General features: G+C 34.8%; 1 protein-coding gene across 1 annotated transcript in view; it reads right to left on the reverse strand.

The window, feature by feature from the left end:
- PLXNC1 (plexin C1) overlaps window positions 1–23504 on the reverse strand; it is a 483607-nt gene that overhangs the window by 346625 nt on the left and 113478 nt on the right. The window contains exons 5-7 of the mRNA XM_053716896.1: window positions 21539–21653; window positions 18113–18275; window positions 14727–14814 (exon numbers count right to left, since the gene is read on the reverse strand). Coding sequence (XP_053572871.1) covers window positions 14727–14814; window positions 18113–18275; window positions 21539–21653 — 366 coding nt within the window. The remainder of the gene's footprint in view (window positions 1–14726; window positions 14815–18112; window positions 18276–21538; window positions 21654–23504) is intronic.

A 23504-nucleotide genomic window follows, 5' to 3' on the forward strand; every position in this document is an offset into this window, starting at 1 on the left:
AAACCGTTACTACACTGTCGAAGGCTGCCGATACAATAACAAAAATAACACCCAGCTTAACTAGGTATAAAAAAAGGAAAAATGTGCTCTTTGAGACCTTTTTCCTATTAAAATCTAACCCGACACATCAAAACCACTCTGTCTGTCATCCCCCCACATTGCAACTTATAATAAATCTATTAACCTCTAAACCGTCATGCCCCCCAACGCAAACTACCTATTTAAACTATTAACCCCTAATCCGCAATGCCCCCACAACGTAAACCATCTATTTAATCTATAAACCCCTAATCTGCAATGTCCCCACATAGCAAAGTATATATTAAATCTATTTACCCCTAATGCGCCATCCCCCACAACGCAATCTAGCTATTTAAACTATTAACCCCTAATCCGCCATCCCCCACAACGCAATCTAGCTATTTAAACTATAAACCCACATCGCAATTAACCTAATAAATATATTAACCCCTAAACCGCCAATAACCCACATCACAATTAACTAATCACTAAAAAATGCAAGAGAAGAATAATTACCAAATGAAAGAGAAAAACCATAACCAAATGTAAGAGAAGAATAATAAACAAATGCAAGAGAAGAAGAATAAACAAATGCTAGAGAATAATCATAACCAAATGAAAGAGAAGAACCATAACCAAATGCAAGAGAAGAACCATAACCAAATGAAAGAGAAGAATCATAACCAAATGCAGGAGAAGAATCATAACCAAATGCAAGAGAAGAACCATAACCAAATGCAAGAAAAGAATCATAACCAAATGCGAGAGAAGAATCATAACCAAGAGAAGAATTGTACCCAGTTTCAAATGCCCACAGAGACCGTTACTACACTGTCGGAGGCTGCTGATACACTAACAAAAATAACACCCAGCTCAACTAGGTGTAAAACAGGAAAAAGGTGCTTTTTTGATACCTTTTTCCCATTTAAATCTAACCCGACACATCAAAACCCCTCTGTCTGCCATCCCCCCACATTGCAACTTATAATAAATCTATTAACCTCTAAACCGCCATGCCCCCAACGCAAACTACCTATTTAAACTATTAACCCCTAATCCGCAATGCCCCCACAACGCAAACTATCTATTAAATATATTAACCCCTAATCCGCAATGCCCCCACATTGCAAAGTATCTATTAAATCTATTAACCTCTAATCCGCCAACCCCCACAACGCAATCTAGCTATTTAAACTATTAACGCCTAATCCGCCACCCCCCACAACACAATCTAGCTATTTAAAATATTAACCCCTAATCCACTAATAACCCACATCGCAATTAACCTAATAAATCTATTAACCCCTGAACCACCAATAACCCACATCACAATTAACTAATCACTAAGACCCTTAACTAATCACTAAGGCCTAGATTTAGAGTTTGGCGTTAGCCATGAAAACCAGCGTTAGAGGCTCCTAACGCTGGTTTTAGGCTACCGCCGGTATTTGGAGTCACTCAAAATAGGGTCTAACGCTCACTTTTCAGCCGCGACTTTTCCATACCGCAGATCCCCTTACGTCAATTGCGTATCCTATCTTTTCAATGGGATCTTCCTAACTCCGCTATTTAGAGTCGTTTCTGAAGTGAGCGTTAGAGCTCTAACGACAAAACTCCAGCCGCAGGAAAAAAGCAGGAGTTAAGAGCTTTCTGGGCTAACGCCGGTTCATAAAGCTCTTAACTACTGTACCCTAAAGTACACTAACACCCATAAACTACCTATGTACCCCTAAACCGAGGTCCCCCCACATCGCCGCAACTCGATTAAATTTTTTTAACCCCTAATCTGCCGACCGCCACCGACGTTATACTTATGTACCCCTAATCTGCTGCCCCTAACCCCGCCGACCCCTGTATTATATTTATTAACCCCTAACCTGCCCCCCACAACATCGCCGCCAGCTACCTACAATAATTAACCCCTAATCTGCCGACCGCAAAGCGCCGCCACCTACGTTATCCTTATGTACCCCTAATCTGCTGCCCCTAACACCGCCGACCCCTATATTATATTTATTAACCCCTAATCTGCCCTCCTCAACGTCGCCGACACCTGCCTACACTTATTAACCCCTAATCTGCCGAGCGGACCTGAGCGCTACTATAATAAAGTTATTAACCCCTAATCCGCCTCACTAACCCTATCATAAATAGTATTAACCCCTAATCTGCCCTCCCTAACATCGCCGACACCTAACTTCAATTATTAACCCCTAATCTGACGACCGGAGCTCACCGCTACTAGAATAAATGGATTAACCCCTAAAGCTAAGTCTAACCCTAACACTAACACCCCCCTAAATTAAATATAATTTTAATCTAACGAAATTAATTAACTCATTAAATAAATTATTCCTATTTAAAGCTAAATACTTACCTGTAAAATAAATCCTAATATAGCTACAATATAAATTATAATTACATTGTAGCTATTTTAGGATTAATATTTATTTTACAGGCAACTTTGTAATTATTTTAACCAGGTACAATAGCTATTAAATAGTTAAGAACTATTTAATAGTTACCTAGTTAAAATAATAACAAAATTACCTGTAAAATAAGTCCTAACCTAAGTTATAATTAAACCGATCAGCCAATAGATCCTAACCTAAGTTATAATTAAACCGATCAGCCAATAGAATGCGAGCTCAATCTGATTGGCTGATTGGATCAGCCAATCGGATTGAACTTGATTCTGATTGGCTGATTCCATCAGCCAATCAGAATATTCCTACCTTAATTCCGATTGGCTGATAGAATCCTATCAGCCAATCGGAATTCGAGGGACGCCATCTTGGATGACGTCCCTTAAAGGAACCATCATTCGTCGGGAGACGCCGGAAGAAGAGGATGGATCCGCGTCGGATGCTTCAACATGGACCCGCTCCGCACTGGATGGAAGAAGATCGAAGATGCAGCTTGGATGAAGATGTTTGCCGGTCCGGATGTCCTCTTCTTGCCGGATAGGAGGAAGACTTTGGAGCCTCTTCTGGACCTCTTCAGCACCGGATGCCAGGACGGATCGGTGAACCTGGTATGGTGAAGACAAGGTAGGAAGATCTTCAGGGGATTAGTGTTAGGTTTATTTAAGGGGGGTTTGGGTTAGATTAGGGGTATGTGGGTGGTGGGTTGTAATGTGGGGGGGGGGTATTGTATGTTTTTTTTACAGGCAAAAGAGCTGATTTTCTTGGGGCATGCCCCGCAAAGGGCCCTGTTCAGGGCTGGTAAGGTAAAAGAGCTTTTAAATTTATTACTTTAGAATAGGGTAGGGAATTTTTTTATTTTGGGGGTCTTTGCTATTTTATTAGGGGGCTTAGAGTAGGTGTAATTAGGTTAAAATTGTTGTAATATTTTTCTTATGTTTGTAAATATTTTTTTATTTTTTGTAACTTAGTTCTTTTTTATTTTTTTGTACTTTAGTTAGTTTATGTAATTGTAGTTATTTGTAGAAATTGTATTTAATTTATTTATTGATAGTGTAGTGTTAGGTTTTTATTGTAGGTAATTGTAGGTATTTTATTTAATTAATTTATTGATAGGGTAGTGTTAGGTTTAATTATAACTTAGGTTAGGACTTATTTTACAGGTAATTTTGTTATTATTTTAACTAGGTAACTATTAAATAGTTCTTAACTATTTAATAGCTATTGTACCTGGTTAAAATAATTACAAAGTTGCCTGTAAAATAAATATTAATCCTAAAATAGCTACAATGTAATTATAATTTATATTGTAGCTATATTAGGATTTTTTTTACAGGTAAGTATTTAGCTTTAAATAGGAATAATTTATTTAATAAGAGTTAATTAATTTCGTTAGATTAAAATTATATTTAATTTAGGGGGGTGTTAGTGTTAGGGTTAGACTTAGCTTTAGGGGTTAATCCATTTATTCTAGTAGCGGTGAGCTCCGGTCGTCAGATTAGGGGTTAATAATTGAAGTTAGGTGTCGGCGGTGTTAGGGAGGGCAGATTAGGGGTTAATACTATTTATGATAGGGTTAGTGAGGCGGATTAGGGGTTAATAACTTTATTATAGTAGCGCTCAGGTCCGCTCGGCAGATTAGGGGTTAATAAGTGTAGGCAGGTGTCGGCGACGTTGAGGGGGGCAGATTACGGGTACATAAGGATAACGTAGGTGGCGGCGGTTTACGGAGCGGAAGATTAGGGGTTAATAATATAATGCAGGGGTCAGCGATAGCGGGGGCGGCAGATTAGGGGTTAATAAGTTTAAGGTTAGGGGTGTTTAGACTCGGGGTACATGTTAGAGTGTTAGGTGCAGACGTAGGAAGTGTTTCCCCATAGGAAACAATGGGGCTGCGTTAGGAGCTGAACGCTGCTTTTTTGCAGGTGTTAGGTTTTTTTTCAGCTCAAACAGCCCCATTGTGTCCTATGGGAGAATCGTGCACGAGCACGTTTTTGAGGCTGGCCGCGTCCGTAAGCAACTCTGGTATCGAGAGTTGCATTTGCGGTAAAAATGCTCTACGCTCCTTTTTTGGAGCCTAACGCAGCATTTTTTTGAACTCTCGATACCAGAGTTAATTTTATGGTGCGGCCAGAAAAAAGCCTGCGTAGCGTTAACAGCCCATCTACCGCCAAACTCCAAATCTAGGCCTAAGCCTCCTAACCTAACAACCCCTAAATTAAACCCATTCCATAAATTAAAATAATCCTAAATTACAATTAAAATAAAAAAACTTAACATTACTTTAAAAATAAAAAACTAAGTTTAAATTAAGCTAAAATTACAGAAAATAAAAAAGTCTAACATTACATAAATTATAAACAAAATTAGCAAAAATAAAAAAAAATTAAACCTAATCCCTATGAAAATAAAAAAGCCCCCCAAAATAAATCCCTCTTCTTATCTAATACTAAACTACAAATAGCCCTTAAAAGGGCCTTTTGTAGGGCATCCCCCTAAATTAAACAGCTTAAAGTTAAACAGTTAAAGGGACACTAAACCCATTTTTTTAATTTTGTGATTCAGATAGAGCATGCAATTTTAAGCAAATTTCTAATTTACTCCTATTATCACTTTTTCTTTGTTCTCTTGCTATCTTTAATTAAAAAGCAGGAATTTGATGCATAGGAGCCAGCCCTTTTGGTTGAGAACCTGGATTATGCTTGCTTATTGGTGAGTAAATGTAAGCCTCCAATAAGCAAGCTCTACCCATGGTGCTGAACCTAAAATGGGCTGGCTGTTAGGATTTACATTCCTGCTTTTAAAATAAAGATGGCAAGAGAACGAAGAAAAATTGATAATAGGAGGAAAATTAGAAAGTTGCGTGAAATATCATGCACTATCTGAGCCATGAAAGAAAAAATTTGAGTTCAGTGTCCCTTTAATCATGTACCTTAAATTCACTATTCAGTGTACGGCGGCGATCGTACAAAGAGGATCCTCCACGCTTCATGATTTCACGGTCGCCAGTCTTCAGTTCCACGGTCCAGGATGAAGATAGAAGAGGTCGCTGCTTGGAAGAAGACTTCACCGCCAGACTTCAGGAACCGGTTGCCGCTTGGAAGAAGACTTCACCGCCGGACTTCAGGAACTGGTTGCCGCTTGGAAGAAGACTTCACCGCCGGACTTCAGGAACTGGTTGCCGCTTGGAAGAAGACTTCACCGCCGGACTTCAGGAACCGTGAGTACCTATCTGGGGGTTAGAGTTAGGCCTTTTTTTAAAAAAAAAAAAAAATTTTAGATTAGGGATTTTGGGCAATCTTAAAAGGATTTTTTAGTGTTAGTTTTTTTTTTATTTTGGAGGGTTTGGTGGGTCGGGGGTTTTACTGTTACAGGGGGGACTTAGTATTTTTTTAAGGAAAAGAGCTGTTTAACTTAGGGTAATGCCCTACAAAAGGCCCTTTTAAGGGCTATTGGTAGTTTAGTATTAGATTAGGGGGTGTTTTTATTTGGGGGGGGGGCTTTTTTTATTTTCATAGGGATTAGGTTTAATTTTTAAATTTTTGATAATTTTGTTTATTATTTTATGTAATGTTAGACTTTTTTATTTTCTGTAATTTTAGCTTAATTTAAACTTAGTTTTTTATTTTTAAAGTAATATTAGATGTTTTATTTTAATTGTAATTTAGGATTATTTTAATTTATGTAATGGGGTTAATTATGGGGTGTTAGGTTAGGGGGCTTAGTGATTAGTTAAGGGGCTTAGTTATTAGTTAATTGTGATGTGGGTTATTGGCGGTTTAGGGGTTAATAGATTTATTAGGTTAATTGTGATGTGGGTTATTGGTGGATTAGGGGTTAATAGATTTATTAGGTTAATTGTGATGTGGGTTATTGACAGATTAGAGGTTAATAGTTTAAAAAGCTAGATTGCGTTATGGGGGATGGCGGATTAGGGGTTAATAGATTTAATAGATACTTTGCGATGTGAGGGGCATTGCAGATTAGGTGTTAATAGATTTATTAGATACTTTGCGTTGTGGGGGCATTGCGGATTAGGGGTTAATAGTTTAAATAGATAGTTTGCATTGTGGGGGCATTGCGGATTAGGGGTTAATAAATTAGTTATTGCGGTAAGGGGGGTTTGTGGTTGAGAGGTAGATATTGCGCATGCATTAGGTGTTTGATTTTATTTTAACAGCGAGCGACAGGTAAAATATACAAATATATATATACAAACTTAATTGAAGAATCTGCCCTCCTGGGTCAACTACCTGTACTACCACTCCAATATTATATCCAACGCACTAACAGTGAAGTCACAGGATTTTTTCAAAAAAGGTTACATTTAATTGACGTTTCGGGGATGTATTCTCCCCTTCTTCAGAGCAATAATACAGTGTACAAACCACACTTAAATAGTGTCATAATCATGTATCATGAATACCAGAGAGTCATTTGAGAAGGTGTGGTTCTATTGGGTCCTGAATAACTCCACTACCACTTAACCACTATATAGTGTGGAGGCCTGATTTGGGTGTTGGATCGATAGAAAACATATATACAATAGCAGCGGTGTGTTGGCTCGAGAGGAACTAAGTAGCTTCTACAGAATAATTTCTAAATGCTTCTTTCTTTTGCAAAATGAGATACATGATAGTGTTGCATATTACTTTGATGTGAGTACAAAACCTGTTCTCCCCCCCCCCCTACTACTTTTGAAGTCTATTTTTATTTTCTTTATTGTTTTTTTTTTTTTTGTCTATATCTCTTTATTTTTAAAGATATGTGTCCAATCCTGCCCATATGTTATTTAATTTTAACCTTTTTTGAAACCTCAGGGCAACTCCCTTCCCTTTCCCATTCCTTCTTTTTATTTTATCTTTTTATTTTTTGTCTTTCCCTTTTTCTACGTTATATTGAGAGGCATTCATATGAACATGTGATACAAGTTACCCCCCAATTACTGGGGTTTTGATGTACTTGCCTTATGTAACAGTTCACTTGTTATATTCATGTTGGAAAAAACTTAATAAAAATATTTAAACATAAATAGTGTCACAAATAATCCCACAATACCTCAATCCCTGTGAAGAAAAAGCGCCAAACAATTACACACATTGTTAGCTCAATTTTGTCAAACCGGAAGTAGAATGTCTAACCACCTCCGGTCCGGCGTTACAACTTAACTATATAAACAAAGACATAACAAAATAAAAATAAAAATAAACAGCTCAATATACTCCTCAAGTAAACCCCTACAAAACTAGGATGGGATCCTATCTGAACAAATGTAACTAAAAACGGATCGATATCGATCTGGTACACAGGAAGTGACAACATAATGTGAAACCGGAAGTGGGGCTATGTGCACAATAAACAATGTAGTGATAAGAACCTATGGTATATATAGTAAAGTGTAAGCAAAACCAGTAAGGACTAATAACTAAATGTCAAAGGACTTGCACTCTATCGGCTAGATTTAGAGTTCTGCGGCCAAAGGGGTGCATTAGCTACGCGTGCTTTTTTCCCCCCCGCACCTTTTAAATACCGCTGGTATTTAGAGTTCACAGAAGGGCTGCGTTAGGCTCCAAAAAAGGGAGCGTAGAGCATATTTACCGCCACTGCAACTCTAAATACCAGCGTTGCTTACGGACGCGGCCAGCTTCAAAAACGTGCTTGTGCACGATTCTCCCATAGGAAACAATGGGGCTGTTTGAGCTGAAAAAAAACCTAACACATGCAAAAAAGCAGCGTCTGCACCTAACACCCTAACATGTACCCCGAGTCTAAACACCACTAACCTTACACTTATTAACCCCTAATCTGCCGCCCCCGCTATCGTTGACCCCTGCACTTTATTATTAACCCCTAATCTGCCTCTCCGTAATCCACCGCAAGCTACATTATAGCTATGTACCCCTAATCTGATGCCCCTAACACCGCCGACCCCTATATTATATTTATTAACCCCTAATCTGCCGCCCCCACTATCGCTGACCCCTGCATTTTATGCATTTTATTATTAACCCCTAATCTGCCGACCACACACTGCTGCCACCTACGTTATCCCTATGAACCCCTAATCTGCTGCCCCTAACACCGCCGACCCCTATATTATATTTATTAACCCCTAATATGCCGCCCCCAACGTCGCCACTACCTACCTACACTTATTAACCCCTAATCTGCCGACCGCGCCGCTATTATAATAACGTTATTAACCCCTAATCCGCCTCACTCCCGCCTCAATAACCCTATAATAAATAGTATTAACCCCTAATCTGCCCTCCCTAACATCGCCGACACCTAACTTCAAGTATTAACCCCTAATCTGCCGATCGGAGCTCACCGCTACTCTAATAAATGTTTTAACCCCTAAAGCTAATTCGAACCCTAACCCTAACACCCCCCTAAGTTAAATATAATTTTATTCTAACGAAATAAATTAACTCTTATTAAATAAATTATTCCTATTTAAAGCTAAATACTTACCTGTAAAATAAACCCTAATATAGCTACAATATAAATTATAATTACATTGTAGCTATTTTAGGATTAATATTTATTTTACAGGCAACTTTGTATTTATTTTAACCAGGTACAATAGCTATTAAATAGTTAATAACTATTTAATAGTTACCTAGTTAAAATAATTACAAAATTACCTGTAAAATAAATCCTAACCTAAGTTACAATTAAACCTAACACTACACTATCAATAAATAAATTAAATAAACTACCTACAATTATCTACAATTAAACCTAACACTACACTATCAATACATTAATTAAATACAATACCTACAAATAAATACAATTAAATAGACTAACTAAACTACAAAAAATAAAAAAGAACTAAGTTACAAAAAATAAAAAAATATTTACAAACATTAGAAAAATATTACAACAATTTTAAACTAATTACACCTACTCTAAGCCCCCTAATAAAATAACAAAGCCCCCCAAAATAAAAAAAATGCCCTACCCTATTCTAAAATTAAAATAGAAAAGCTCTTTTACCTTACCAGCCCTGAAAAGGGCCCTTTGCGGGGCATGCCCCAAAGAATTCAGCTCTTTTGCCTGTAAAAAAAAAACATACAATACCCCCCCCCCACATTACAACCCACCACCCACATACGCGTAACATCCTCTTCTACCGACGCCTACTCACCGAATGACGGTTCCTTTAAATGACGTCATCCAAGATGGCGTCCGTCAAATTCCAATGGGCTGATAGGATTCTATCAGCCAATCGGAATTAAGGTAGGAAAATTCTGATTGCCTACCTTTTCCTAGAGCTGAATTCTTTGGGGCATGCCCCGCAAACGGCCCTTTTCAGGGCTGGTAAGGTAAAAGAGCTTTTCTATTTTAATTTTAGAATAGGGTAGGGCATTTTTTTATTTTGGGGGTCTTTGTTATTTTATTAGGGGGCTTAGAGTAGGTGTAATTAGTTTAAAATTGTTGTAATATTTTTCTAATGTTTGTAAATATTTTTTTATTTTTTGTAACAGTTCTTTTTTACTTTTTGTACTATAGTTAGTTTATTTAATTGTATTTATTTGTAGGTATTGTATTTAATTAATTTATTGATAGTGTAGTGTTAGGTTTAATTGTAGATAATTGTAGGTAGTTTATTTAATTTATTTATTGGTAGTGTAGTGTTAGGTTTAATTGTAACTTAGGTTAGGATTTATTTTACAGGTAATTTTGTAATTATTTTAACTAGTTAACTATTAAATAGTTATTAACTATTTAATAGCTATTGTACCTGGTTAAAATAAATACAAAGTTGCCTGTAAAATAAATATTAATCCTAAAATAGCTACAATGTAATTATAATTTATATTGTAGCTATATTAGGGTTTATTTTACAGGTAAGTATTTAGCTTTAAATAGGAATAATTTATTTAATAAGAGTTAATTTATTTTGTTAGAATAAAATTATATTTAACTTAGGGGGGTGTTAGGGTTAGGGTTAGAATTAGCTTTAGGGGTTAAAAAATTTATTAGAGTAGCGGTGAGCTCCGATCGGCAGATTAGGGGTTAATACTTGAAGTTAGGTGTCGGCGATGTTAGGGAGGGCAGATTAGGGGTTAATACTATTTATTATAGGGTTATTGAGGCGGGAGTGAGGCGGATTAGGGGTTAATAACTTTATTATAATAGCGGCGCGGTCCGGTCGGCAGATTAGGGGTTAATAAGTGTAGGTAGGTAGCGGCGACGTTGGGGGCGGCATATTAGGGGTTAATAAATATAATATAGGGGTCGGCGGTGTTAGGGGCAGCAGATTAGGGGTTCATAGGGATAACGTAGGTGGCAGCGGTGTGCGGTCGGCAGATTAGGGGTTAAAAAATTTTAATAGAGTGGCAGCAATGTGGGGGGACCTCGGTTTAGGGGTACATAGGTAGTTTATGGGTGTTAGTGTACTTTAGAGCACAGTAGTTAAGAACTTTATAAACCGGCGTTAGCCCAGAAAGCTCTTAACTACTGACTTTTTTCTGCGGCTGGAGTTTTGTCGTTAGATTTCTAACGCTCACTTCAGCCAAGACTCTAAATACCGGCGTTAGGAAGATCCCATTGAAAGGATAGGATACGCAAATGGCGTAGGGGGATCTGCGGTATGGAAAAGTCGCGGCTGCAAAGTGAGCGTTAGACCCTTTCCTGACTGACTCCAAATACCAGAGGGCGGTAAAAACCAGCGTTAGGAGCCTCTAACGCTGGTTTTGACGGCTACCGCCCAACTCTAAATCTAGCCGTAAGACCCCAAACTGGGGTAAATAAATACCAGGGTGCTGGGTCAGAAAGGTAGATATCCAGTATAATGACAACACTCACTGGGTTTGATACAGGGGCTTTTATTTTGGGGATCTGACAGTCTCCAGCCCATCAACATGGGGCCTCATGGACGCGTGCAATTGGAGCCAAATCACGGCGCTGCTCTCACTTCAATCATGGCATAGGAGAGAGTATTTAAGGCTGCTGCTTCTGCCATATTTTATTCTGCCTCCTGGATGTCAGGATACAACATCTACCTTCTGGGTGATACTATTTGGAAAAGGTACCAGTTGGGCACTGAAACATCATGGGACTATGTTTTGAACTTTTACAATAAAAGTTATTTTTTATTCAAACCCAGTAAGTGCTGTCATTATACTGGATATATATATATATATATATATATATATATTCATTAAAATTATGGGGGAGATAAAAATCTGAGATTGAAATCCTCCATGTCTCAAAAGTAAATCAATATAAATTTTTGCATAGAAAATTAGCACATCTAGGTAACCTTACCTAGATGTGCTAATTTTCTATGAAAACATTTATATTGATTTACTTTTGAGACATGGAGGATTTTAATCTCAGATTTGTATCTCCTTCATAATTTTTATGAATTTTGATTTAACCCTGAAATTAGCTTTACCAATGCAACAACCAGAAATCTATCTCCTACTGATGAGTTCTAAAAAGAACAAAACAAGTTTGTGTAGTGAGTCATTTTTGTGTTGTTGCAATAATCCTGTTAAGGGATTGCTGTGTTAAAACAGTATTTGAAGCAAAAAAACTTAGATTTTGCATATCTAATTTGCATATCTTACCCAGAATCCTCTGGTGCATTACTAACAATGTATACAACGTTTTACTGGGGAATCGTAAGCGGGGTACTTACCTAGATATGCTAATTTTCTATGCAAAAATGTATATTGATATATATATATATATATATATATATATATCCAAATACAAGCAAGGGAATTTCCAGCCGTGAGTAGATTAAAACTTGTAACTTTATATATATATATATTTCTAAAATCCTCTGAGGGACCTCACTCTACTGACTATTTAGATGATCTAGCCTGACCAGAGTTTTTTTTTAGAGAATCAGATCCTTAGTGATAAGAGAAGACACAGTAAAACAATTTGTGGGCCAAAAAATAACTCAGCAAATATATTAATATTGGGCTAGATTACAAGTGGCACATGGGTTTTCGCAATCGTTTGCGCGCAGGTTAAATTGCGCTTGTATTACAAGTTGAAAGTAAACATGATCTCATGAGTGCAATCACAATTTATGCTAGAATTATTACAGCAATCTCAGAGCTCTGGTTAACTGTTTTGTGAAAATTAAAAACACACCAAAAACACATTACAAAGTACAGTTACACTCATAATACCATTTAATAAAAATTATTTAAAATAAATATTGCACAAAAAAGAAAAGTTATAAGTGCTCAAAGATATGAGATGTCAGGTGTTAGGGGGAAAAAAGGCAGGCAAAGGACTTACATACATCATATACATCTTTAAATATGTATATATGTCTATAAATGCATACATATGTAGTTATGTATTTGTATGTGTATATATGTATTTACAGACATATGTACACATAAATACATATGTATATATATATATATATATATATATATATATATATATATATATATATATATATATATATATACAGGGATGAAGTCCTACAAAAAAAAAGTGTGGGAACCCACCAAGACTTCCACCCCTGCTCACAATTAATATTATTTTTGCATATATATATATATATATATATATATATATATATATATATATATACATATATATATATATATATATATATATATATAATCTATACACTTTGGTTAATGAAAGCAAATGAAATTCAGTGAAGGGTTGACTAGTTGCCTTTGGGCCTGAGACTCCTCCTCTGTCACAGAGTCTCACCCACTTAAAGGGACATAATACTCATATGCTAAATTACTTGAAACTGATGCAGTATAACTGTAAAAAGCTGACAGGAAAATATCATCTGAGCATCTCTATGTTAGGAAAGGAAGATATTTTACCTCACATTTTAATCAGCTCACCAGAGTAAGTTCTGTGCAAAAAGTTATCTTTCAGTTACTGTTCAGCTGCAGGTAAAAAAAAAAAAAAAAATTAAAAAAAAAATGAACTGCAGCCAATCAGCATCAACAGTGCTGAGGTCATGAACTCTTTTACTGTGATCTCATGAGATTTCACTTAACTCTCATGAGATTTCATAGTAAACTTCCTTAAACTAAATAGGGAAATAACATGAGTGTGCATGAGGCTCACTCCCTTGCCTGTCCCGGGAAAGGCATACTGATTTGCTGCTTAAAGTCCTTTGCAATGGGGTGTGAATACTGCTTTTTACAGCTATGCTGCATCACTTTCAAGTGTTTCAACATTTGGGTGTCATGGTCCTTTAAGGTGCAATAGTCCTATTTCTGTTGAGGGGAGATAAATAACCCCAGAGCAAGCCACACAGAAATGTAAGTACCATGTGTTCCACACAGTGCTGGGTGATCACACAGCAGGACCGCTGACAGGCTTGCATTGTGTATTGTAGGAAGTGTTATTAACCATTACTAGAGGATCTCACTATCCATCTAACCAGACTGGGCTCCAGCTCCTCCCACCACCAGCAGCAGTGTTAACTGAAGTTTTTCTGTTTTCTGTCCAGAGAAAACTTAGTACCTCCTGCAAAAATAGTGCAGGAACTCTGTTCCCAAGCGTTACCGTTCGACTTAATCCCTGGATATACTGTATATAAGGCCATTGGAGCCCTTTGCAATTAAGTAGATGAAAACATGTAAAACTATATTTCTGAAATATTCATTTTAAATAAAGTGTTATAGCGTGTATTTATTGTAAATAGTTTACATTCCAATGTTCTGCACATAGCAGAATATGTTCTATGTATTTTTAAATAGATATTCCTATATCTGTCTGTATATATCTATGCCTATATATAATCATGTATATATATATATATATATATATATATATATATATATATATATATATATATATATAAAATATACTGTACCAAAATACCATTATATATATATATATATATATATATATATATATATTTATTTTTCTCCATTGACTTCTATAGAGGAAGAGGTTATCTTTTGCTTGACAGTCTAATTGAGCTATAAGTAAAGTGTTTGTGCACGTCGGATTAGCACGAGCGCGATAATGTTTTACTTTCAACTTATAATACCAGCGGAATGTGATGTGAGTTTTAAATTTAATTATAGCGCAATTAGTGCTATACAGGAAGCGGTAAATACTTGTAATCTGGTCCATAGTCACAAGAGAAATTATGCTCTTTACAGAACTCTTACTGGGGTCATATGTTTATTTCTAGGTACTCTTTACTAAACTGTGCTTGTTATGAGTGCCTTCTAAGTTTTTGAGCAGTACAAATAAAAAAATAAAATCCATACATGTCTTCTTCTATTCAAAACACAATATAAATCTAATTGTAATTACCTGTTTTTGAAGCTGCAATTTTGAAACTGGAAATACTCTGAAATATATATATTTTTGTTTTCCTGGAGTTTGAAAGTTACTAGAAGATCTAAAAATGAAAAATAAGGGTCATACGTATTTTGCATACACAGCAGACTTATTAATACTATGGGGTAGATTTATCAAATGTCGGACGGACATGATCCTCTGTAGCGGATCATATCTGCCCGAAATCTATAAATGCCAACAGCATACGCTGTTGGCATTTATCATTGCACAAGCATTTTTTGTGAAATGCTTGTGCAATGCCGCCCCCTGCACATTCGTGGCCAATCAGCCGCTAGCAGGGGGTATCAATCATCCCGATCGTATCTAATCAGGATAATTGCTGTCCTCCACCTATTTAGACCGCTGCTTCTTCACATAATTTGCCAGCGAGCCGGAAACTTCGGGGGTAAATCTGCTGCTTGATAAATCTACCCCTATATGTTTAAATCAAACAACTGTTTGAATTATTTATTTATATAGTTATTATATGTGTCAGATGTAATTAGCTTAAAGGGATGTGAAACCCCAAATATTTCTGTCATGATTCAAATATACAATTTTAAACAGCGTTACAGTTTGCTTCTATTATCACATTTACTTCATTCTCTTGGAATCCTTTGTTGAAAGAGCATTAATGTACCACTGGGAGTTAGATGAACACTTTGGGTAAACTAATGACAAGGGGCATATATATGCAGCCGTCAATCAGCAGCTAGATCCCTGTAGTGCATTGGTACTCCTGAGCCTACCTGGGTATGCTTTTCAACAAAGAATACCAAGAAAACAAAGCAAATTAGACAACAAGTAAATTAAAAAGTTGTTTAAAATTTCATGATCTTTCTGAATGGTGAAAGTTTTTCATTCCTTGTTGAATAAATTCAAATTGCAGTGTTGATTACTTTAGCATACAATATATCATTCTACATGAATGGCCAAGATTTAAGCTGGCTTATCAAGTCTCTTTTCAAGACCATTAACACTCATGTTAAAGGGATACTAAACCCAATTTCTTTTTCTTTGATGATTCAGCTAGAGCATGCAATTTTAAGCAACTTTCTAATATACTCCTATTATAGATTTTTCTTCGTTCTCTTGCTATATGTATTTGAAAAAAGAAGGCATCTAAGCTAAGGAGCCAGACAATATCTGGTTCAGTACCCTGGACAGCATTTATCCACCAATCAGCAGAGACAACCCAGGTTGTGAACCAAAAATGGGCTGGCTTCTAAACTTACATTCTTGCTTTTCAAATAAAGATAGCAAGAGAATAAAGAAAAATTGATAATAGGAGTAAATTAGAAAGTTGCTTAAAATTACATGCTCTATCTGAATCAGGAAAGATAACATTTGGGTTCAGTGTCCCTTTAAGAAGTTATTTGCTGAAATTAAGCCAAAAATATGCATAATAATTAATTCATTTCTATTAAATTTACTTTACAATTGACCTAAAACATTTTCAGGCAATTGTCATAGTTTATTTAGCATGTGCAGATGCTCAGTACAAAATATCACATTTAAGAGTTGGTTCACATAGCGTAAATAAAACATAGCGTGAATTAACAAATACATTTTACATTTTCCTATTTCCATATAACATTTGATTCAGAAGAAGGAAATGTTATTATAATATTAAGGAAATGCAACATTTGAATTATAGAAATGTTTAATTGTACAAATGAATGTTAAAGGGGGGGCATTCATTCACCCTTTAAACATTACATTTTAACCACCTATATATAGAAATAGGGTATTCAGATTTTCAACAAAAAAAAAGTTCCTCAGTATTCACAATCTAATCTAATAATAATATATAGGGGCATATTTATCAAAGTGCGAGCAGACATGATACGATGTAGCGTATCATGTCCGCTACACATCGATACATGCCGAAAGCATACGTTGTCAGCATTTATCATTGCACAAGCAGTTCCCCAGAACTGCTTATGCAACATCGCCCCTGCAGATTAACCGGGGGTAGCAGGGGGTGTCAATCAACCCGATCGTATTTGATCAGGTTGATTTCTGTCCGCCACCTCAGAGCAGGTGGATAAGTTATGGAGCAGCGGTCTTTAGAGGAAATAAATGAGGAAATAACTTTCTCGGAGAGAAGGATGCTTTTATTCCCAAAATATAAACAATTAATATATGGTCAGTACAAATTAATATATAGTCAGTACAAATGAATATATGGTCAGTACAAATTAATATATGGTCAGTACAAATTAATATATAGTCAGTACAAATGAATATATGGTCAGTACAAATTAATATATGGTCAGTACAAATTAATATATAGTCAGTACAAATGAATATATGGTCAGTACAAATGAATATATAGTCAGTACAAATGAATATATGGTCAGTACAAATGAATATATGGTCAGTACAAATTAATATATAGTCAGTACAAATTAATATATGGTCAGTACAAATTAATATATAGTCAGTACAAATTAATATATAGTCAGTACAAATGAATATATGGTCAGTACAAATTAATATATGGTCAGTACAAATTAATATATAGTCAGTACAAATGAATATATGGTCAGTACAAATTAATATATAGTCAGTACAAATGAATATATGGTCAGTACAAATGAATATATGGTCAGTACAAATTAATATATAGTCAGTACAAATTAATATATGGTCAGTACAAATTAATATATAGTCAGTACAAATTAATATATGGTCAGTACAAATTAATATATAGTCAGTACAAATTAATATATGGTCAGTACAAATAAATATATAGTCAGTACAAATTAATATATGGTCAGTACAAATTAATATATAGTCAGTACAAATTAATATATAGTCAGTACAAATTAATATATGGTCAGTACAAATTAATATATAGTCAGTACAAATTAATATATGGCCAGTACAAATTAATATATAGTCAGTACAAATTAATATATGGTCAGTACAAATTAATCTATAGTCAGTACAAATTAATATATAGTCAGTACAAATTAATATATGGTCAGTACAAATTAATATATAGTCAGTACAAATTAATATATGGTCAGTACAAATTAATATATAGTCAGTACAAATTAATATATGGTCAGTACAAATTAATATATAGTCAGTACAAATTAATATATGGTCAGTACAAATTAATATATAGTCAGTACAAATTAATATATAGTCAGTACAAATTAATATATAGTCAGTACAAATTAATATATGGTCAGTACAAATTAATATATAGTCAGTACAAATTAATATATAGTCAGTACAAATTAATATATAGTCAGTACAAATGATGTATAAGTAAGTAACAAATGAGGAAACAACTTTCTCGGAGAGAAGGTTGCTCTAATTCACAAAATTTAAACAATGCACAATACCTTTATTAGACAAGCGACTGGTAGAAAACTGGCAGGAGCAGAACTGTGAAGATGATTCTGTATTGTTGGCACAAAGCACTTCACCCGTGCCAGTATTTGTAACTTCACACTGTGATTTTTGTGCAGCAATTACGTTAGTATTGTCCTTTGCAGTTATCTTGAGCTACAAATAGAAATATAATGATCTGAATATGCACAAAGATCTTGTACTGCACCAAGTGATACAGTTTTCATAGAAAACAATATAAACTGAAAGAGACACCATAGTTCTATAGTAATATAGGTAACCCCCAAAATTCAACCTTTAAAACATTCCTGTTACTACTGTGGATTCAATAGAAACAAAAAAAAAACTTTCATGACTCCAAAATGGCAATCGGATTTCTCCTTGGATGAACAAGCTACTGTACTGTATATGTTGCTTTATCAGAAATGATATAGACCTTTTTTTAAAAGCATACATTGATTTAGCTAAAACAACCTTATTAGGCAGAAAATTGTGTATCGTTATTGCTTGTTCTGTATAGAAACTCTTACACTGCAGATCCGAAAGTCTCAATATAGGACCTCTTATTCTTTGTTCAGTGCTACTGATAAACAGGTCCTTTGATAGATGCTTATATGGGCCCTGTACATATTTGTATAATGTTATTATATTCCCTCAGAGAAGCTTCTTTTTCAGTGTAAATGCTAATCTTCCATCCCATTTATCATTATTGTGACCTCATCTGCTCCTTTTCCAGTTCTATAATATCCTTCCTAAAAAACAGAGCACTACATATTAAAGGTGGGATCTTACAATTGATTTATAATTAGGCATGTGCTGGCGCAAATCATATTTGCGCCAGCACATGCCTGATTTGTGTTTTTATATGGGTTTAATATTTTAACATATCTAATAAAAGTAAAATTTTATCAACAATACCTTCTTGTTCTTTGTTTGTTTAAACCGAATATTATTGTCCTTTTTGGTCACCAAGAGTAGTTGAGTGCTATTATGTACACGCTTCTTGTAATGTTATCCGTACATTACTAATTCTCAGTTCATATTAATCAGTGTACAGCACCTTTTTCCCCCTAATTAATAGCTATAGGTAGGATACATATATAAATACATCCTATTAATATTCACAATAGGGGACTACTCCAGGTAGTGCCGCTATTCTTTCCTTTCTGAAGTAACCTAGAAGGTTGCCTAGAGTGAAGGGACCTAGGGGCGGAACTACAGCTGGTGCTGCCAGTGCAGTGGCACCAGGGATCAAGTGCTGGGGAGGCCCATAGGCTATGTTATAAACCTAAAAGTTATAAACCTAACAGAACAGAGGGGACATAAGCTGCATCAGATGGTTCCTCCCCTGGCTGAGTGAGTAGCCACAGTTTAAACGCTCACTCCTCTCTTTTCCCTTCCTTCCTTCCTCTATCCCTGCTTCAGTGGCTAATCCTGGTGATGGTAAGGCTTTAGCTGTCTGCAATTTACCACTAGGCCCCAGTATCCATGTCAGTACTCCCTGGATACAGACAGTGGCCTTAACAGAGACCGCAAAAAGACATTGCCTTGTGAGTGAGTGTCAGTGGTAGTATGTGTGCATCAAGTACTGGGCCAGGCAGGGGCTCAAATTTTAAGTCTTGCATTGGGCCAGCCTGTAATGCCATGCAGTGTTGCATTTTATTTATCTAGTATCCCAATGCATGATTCCAGAGAGATAAAGATCTCTGCTACTTTCCACCTTGGCATATGAATGCAGATAATAAATGCTCCCTAAAAACAAAATTTTCACAGACATAAAATCTAGATTAGCATTTATCCATTTTTTTTTAAACTCTGCCCCTCTCATCATATCTCCTATTTATCCTTTAAGATATTAGCTGAAAAGTCCACCTAATCTGTAAAACACCTTGCATATCACAGATGGTAAATCATGGACATAGTCCCCTATACCTTGTAATATTATCTGCTCATGTTTTTTTGTAATAGCTGTTATGTCTCATAGTTATGCAGAATATGGTCTAGATTATGAATGGTGCACTAACAGTTGCGTGTGAGCAAAAAGGTGGTTATCACGGCTCTTTGTGCATGTCAGAGGTAGCGTGCATAGTATGAGTTGAAAGTAAACGCATTTGCTGTTACACAAGACAAAAATTTGCACAAAACACATCAGAAATACATTTAAAAGTACAGTTATACTTATAATAACACTGTCTTATAACAATTACTAAAAAATAAAATAGTACACAGAAAATGTTATAAGGGCTCAGAGATATGATGTCTCAGGTGTTAGAAAAAAAGGCATTCAAAGGGATTTAACATAGACATACATACATATACATGTCTAAATATGTATGTGTGTGTGTATATATATATATATATATATATGTGTGTGGACTGGATACATATGTATTTATGTATTTTTACGGGTATATATGTATTTACAGGCATATATACACATATAAACACATAAATACATATGTATACATATTTAGATTTATATATATATAAGTGCATTGGAGCCCTTTGCAGTCAAGTAGCTGAAAACATGTAAAAACATATTTATGAAATATTCATATTTAATAAAGTATTTAACTGTGTATATTCTGTAAATATTTCACATTATAATTTTCTTCACCTAGGGTAATATGTTCTATGTATTTATATATATATATATATATATATATATATATGTATATATATATATATATATATATATATATATTCTGACAAAAAGAAGGGTTTGTGTGTATGGCGCAAAAATAGAGTCCACTAGACCATAACTAGAAAGAGGGTAAAATGTTAACACTAATGCTGCCTAAAACTACCTATTGAAAAAGGAGGTACCCCAATACCTCCTAATTCAATATAATGAATTTAGATAAGAGAAAAGGGGAACAGTAGAGTGTAAAGGGCACGCTGTTAACAATAGAACCCAAAAATATGTATATTAAATATGTGCAAAGTTACTGAAAATGAAAAGAGAGTATATTTTATAGCTCTCCTCTTAGAAAGAATGGGGGCAAATTAAAAGATAAACTTCAATACACACATATATATATATATATATATATATATATATATATATATGTATAGATATATATTGTACCAAAAAACATCACATATATGTAGAAATGTAGAAATATGTATTTAAGAATAAATAGAACATATTCTTCTTTGTGAAGAATAATGAAATGTGAAATATTAATATTTCATTTTGGGTTAGCGCACCTGGTTCAACAACAGTAATCTAGACCCATGTTTGCACTTTATGAAGAGGATAATGCTGCTGATGATAATAATAAGAAAAATAATAAAAATAATACATAGAAGTAGATTTAAAGTCAAGTGAGGATAATGTATAACAGTTCAATTCTAAATTTCCAGGTTATTTTCAGAATGATAAAATGCATACATGTAAAATAAGTATTTCATATTACCTTGCTGTCCTCAATGGGAATAACATGAACATCCAAGCATTTACCATCATTTTTAAAACTACCATTCCAGTTTGTCTGAGAAACATTCAGCGTACATTGGCCTTGTGAAATGCACCTAAATAAAAGTTATAAGTTTATTTGATTCAAATGAGACAGTATTTTAATTGTTCAAATAAATATGTTCAGTATTATTTTTGCTTTTAACTTTCAGAGGTAGATGAAAATGTATTTAAGCACAAGTTTAGAATGGTTCAACCTTAAAAATATAATTTATTTCAGATTGATAAAAATACACCAAATGAATCCAAAAGTACATAGCAAATATAAAAGCAAGCATCACAAGAGTATATTATGTAAAACCAAATAAATGTTCGGTTAAAAACAGAAAATAATAATTAAAAAAAAAGATAAAGTTTCAACATACTAATGTTTTATATTTTATATATATATATACATTATTTGTTATATTAGTATGTAGGAATAGCTTAGGCGTGTTATTGAATGGTCATAATTTGAAAGTCGTGTTATTAAATGGTCATAATTTTAAACATTTGAGAACAAATAAACAAATGTAATTTCAGCCAGCGGATTCATCTATCCTAAAATATCATGTTATACATTAAAATATTTATATCTGTATATACACACACACACACACACACATATATATATACAGGTAGCCCTCAGTTTACGCCGGGGTTAGGTTCCAGAAGGAATGGTTGTAAATCGAAACCGTTGTAAATTGAAACCCAGTTTATAATGTAAGTCAATGGGAAGTGAGGGAGATAGGTTCCAGGCCCCTCTCAAAATTGTCATAAGTAACACCTAATACATTATTTTTAAAGCTTTGAAATGAAGACTTTAAATGCTAAACAGCATTATAGACCTAATAAAATAATCACACAACACAGAATTTATAATTAAACGAAGTTAAATGAACAAAAACATTTGCTAAACAGCATTATAAACATAATAAAATAATCACACAACACAGACTTCACTTGCATTTTTCTGCAAACAGTTCTTTCTATGCATTCCAATCTGGACTGATTTATAGACAGGAAGATCTTGTTCCTTTGAAATCTGCTCAATAGCTCAGGTCTGGTTAAACAGATTAATTTCAGCTTGCTTGGCTTTGCTGCAACACCAGCGGACAGCTCCACCTACTGGCTATTTTAATAAATACACTGCTTCTCAATGCTTTTCAATAGCAGTCACATGACTGGAAAAAAAGGTTGTTATTCTGAAACGGTGTAAATTGAACCGTTGTAAAACGAGGGCCACCTGTATATATATATATATACACACACACACACACATTTTTATATATATATATATACACTCAGATATTTCCTTATTTTTTATGAAAACATACATAAAATTAGTTTGAATAGGAAATGTAGTGATTGACAAGGATAGAAATAATGAATTTTTAGTGAAATAAAAATGGTATCCTTCTTGTTTTCACATTCTATTTGTCAATTTGTTGAAGTAATCTGAAGAGATTTCACCCTATGCTTTCTGAAGCACCTCCCACAAATTAGACTGGTTTGATTGGAACTTTTTATGTACCATACAGTCAAGCTGCTACCACAACAGCTCAATAGAGTTGAGATTGTTTTACTTTGCTGGCCACTCCATTAAAGAGAGAATACTAGCTGACTGCGTCGTCCTTAAATAGTTCTTGAATAGTTTGGAGCTGTGCTTTGGGTCATCATCCATTTGTAATAGGAAATGGGCTCCAATTAAGCACTGCCCACAAGGTATGGCATGGTGTTGCAAAATGGAGTGATTGCCTTCAATCTTCAAGGTCCCTTTTATTCTTTATAAATCTCCCACTCTACCACCACCAAATCACCCACAGACTATCACATTGCCTCCACCATGCTTGACAGATGGTGTCAAGCACTCCTCCGGCATTTTTTCATTTGGTTTGCTTAACAAGAATGTTCTTCTTTGTGATCCG

The sequence above is a fragment of the Bombina bombina genome, chromosome 6 (genome assembly GCF_027579735.1).
Source record: "Bombina bombina isolate aBomBom1 chromosome 6, aBomBom1.pri, whole genome shotgun sequence".
Lineage (NCBI taxonomy): Eukaryota > Metazoa > Chordata > Amphibia > Anura > Bombinatoridae > Bombina > Bombina bombina.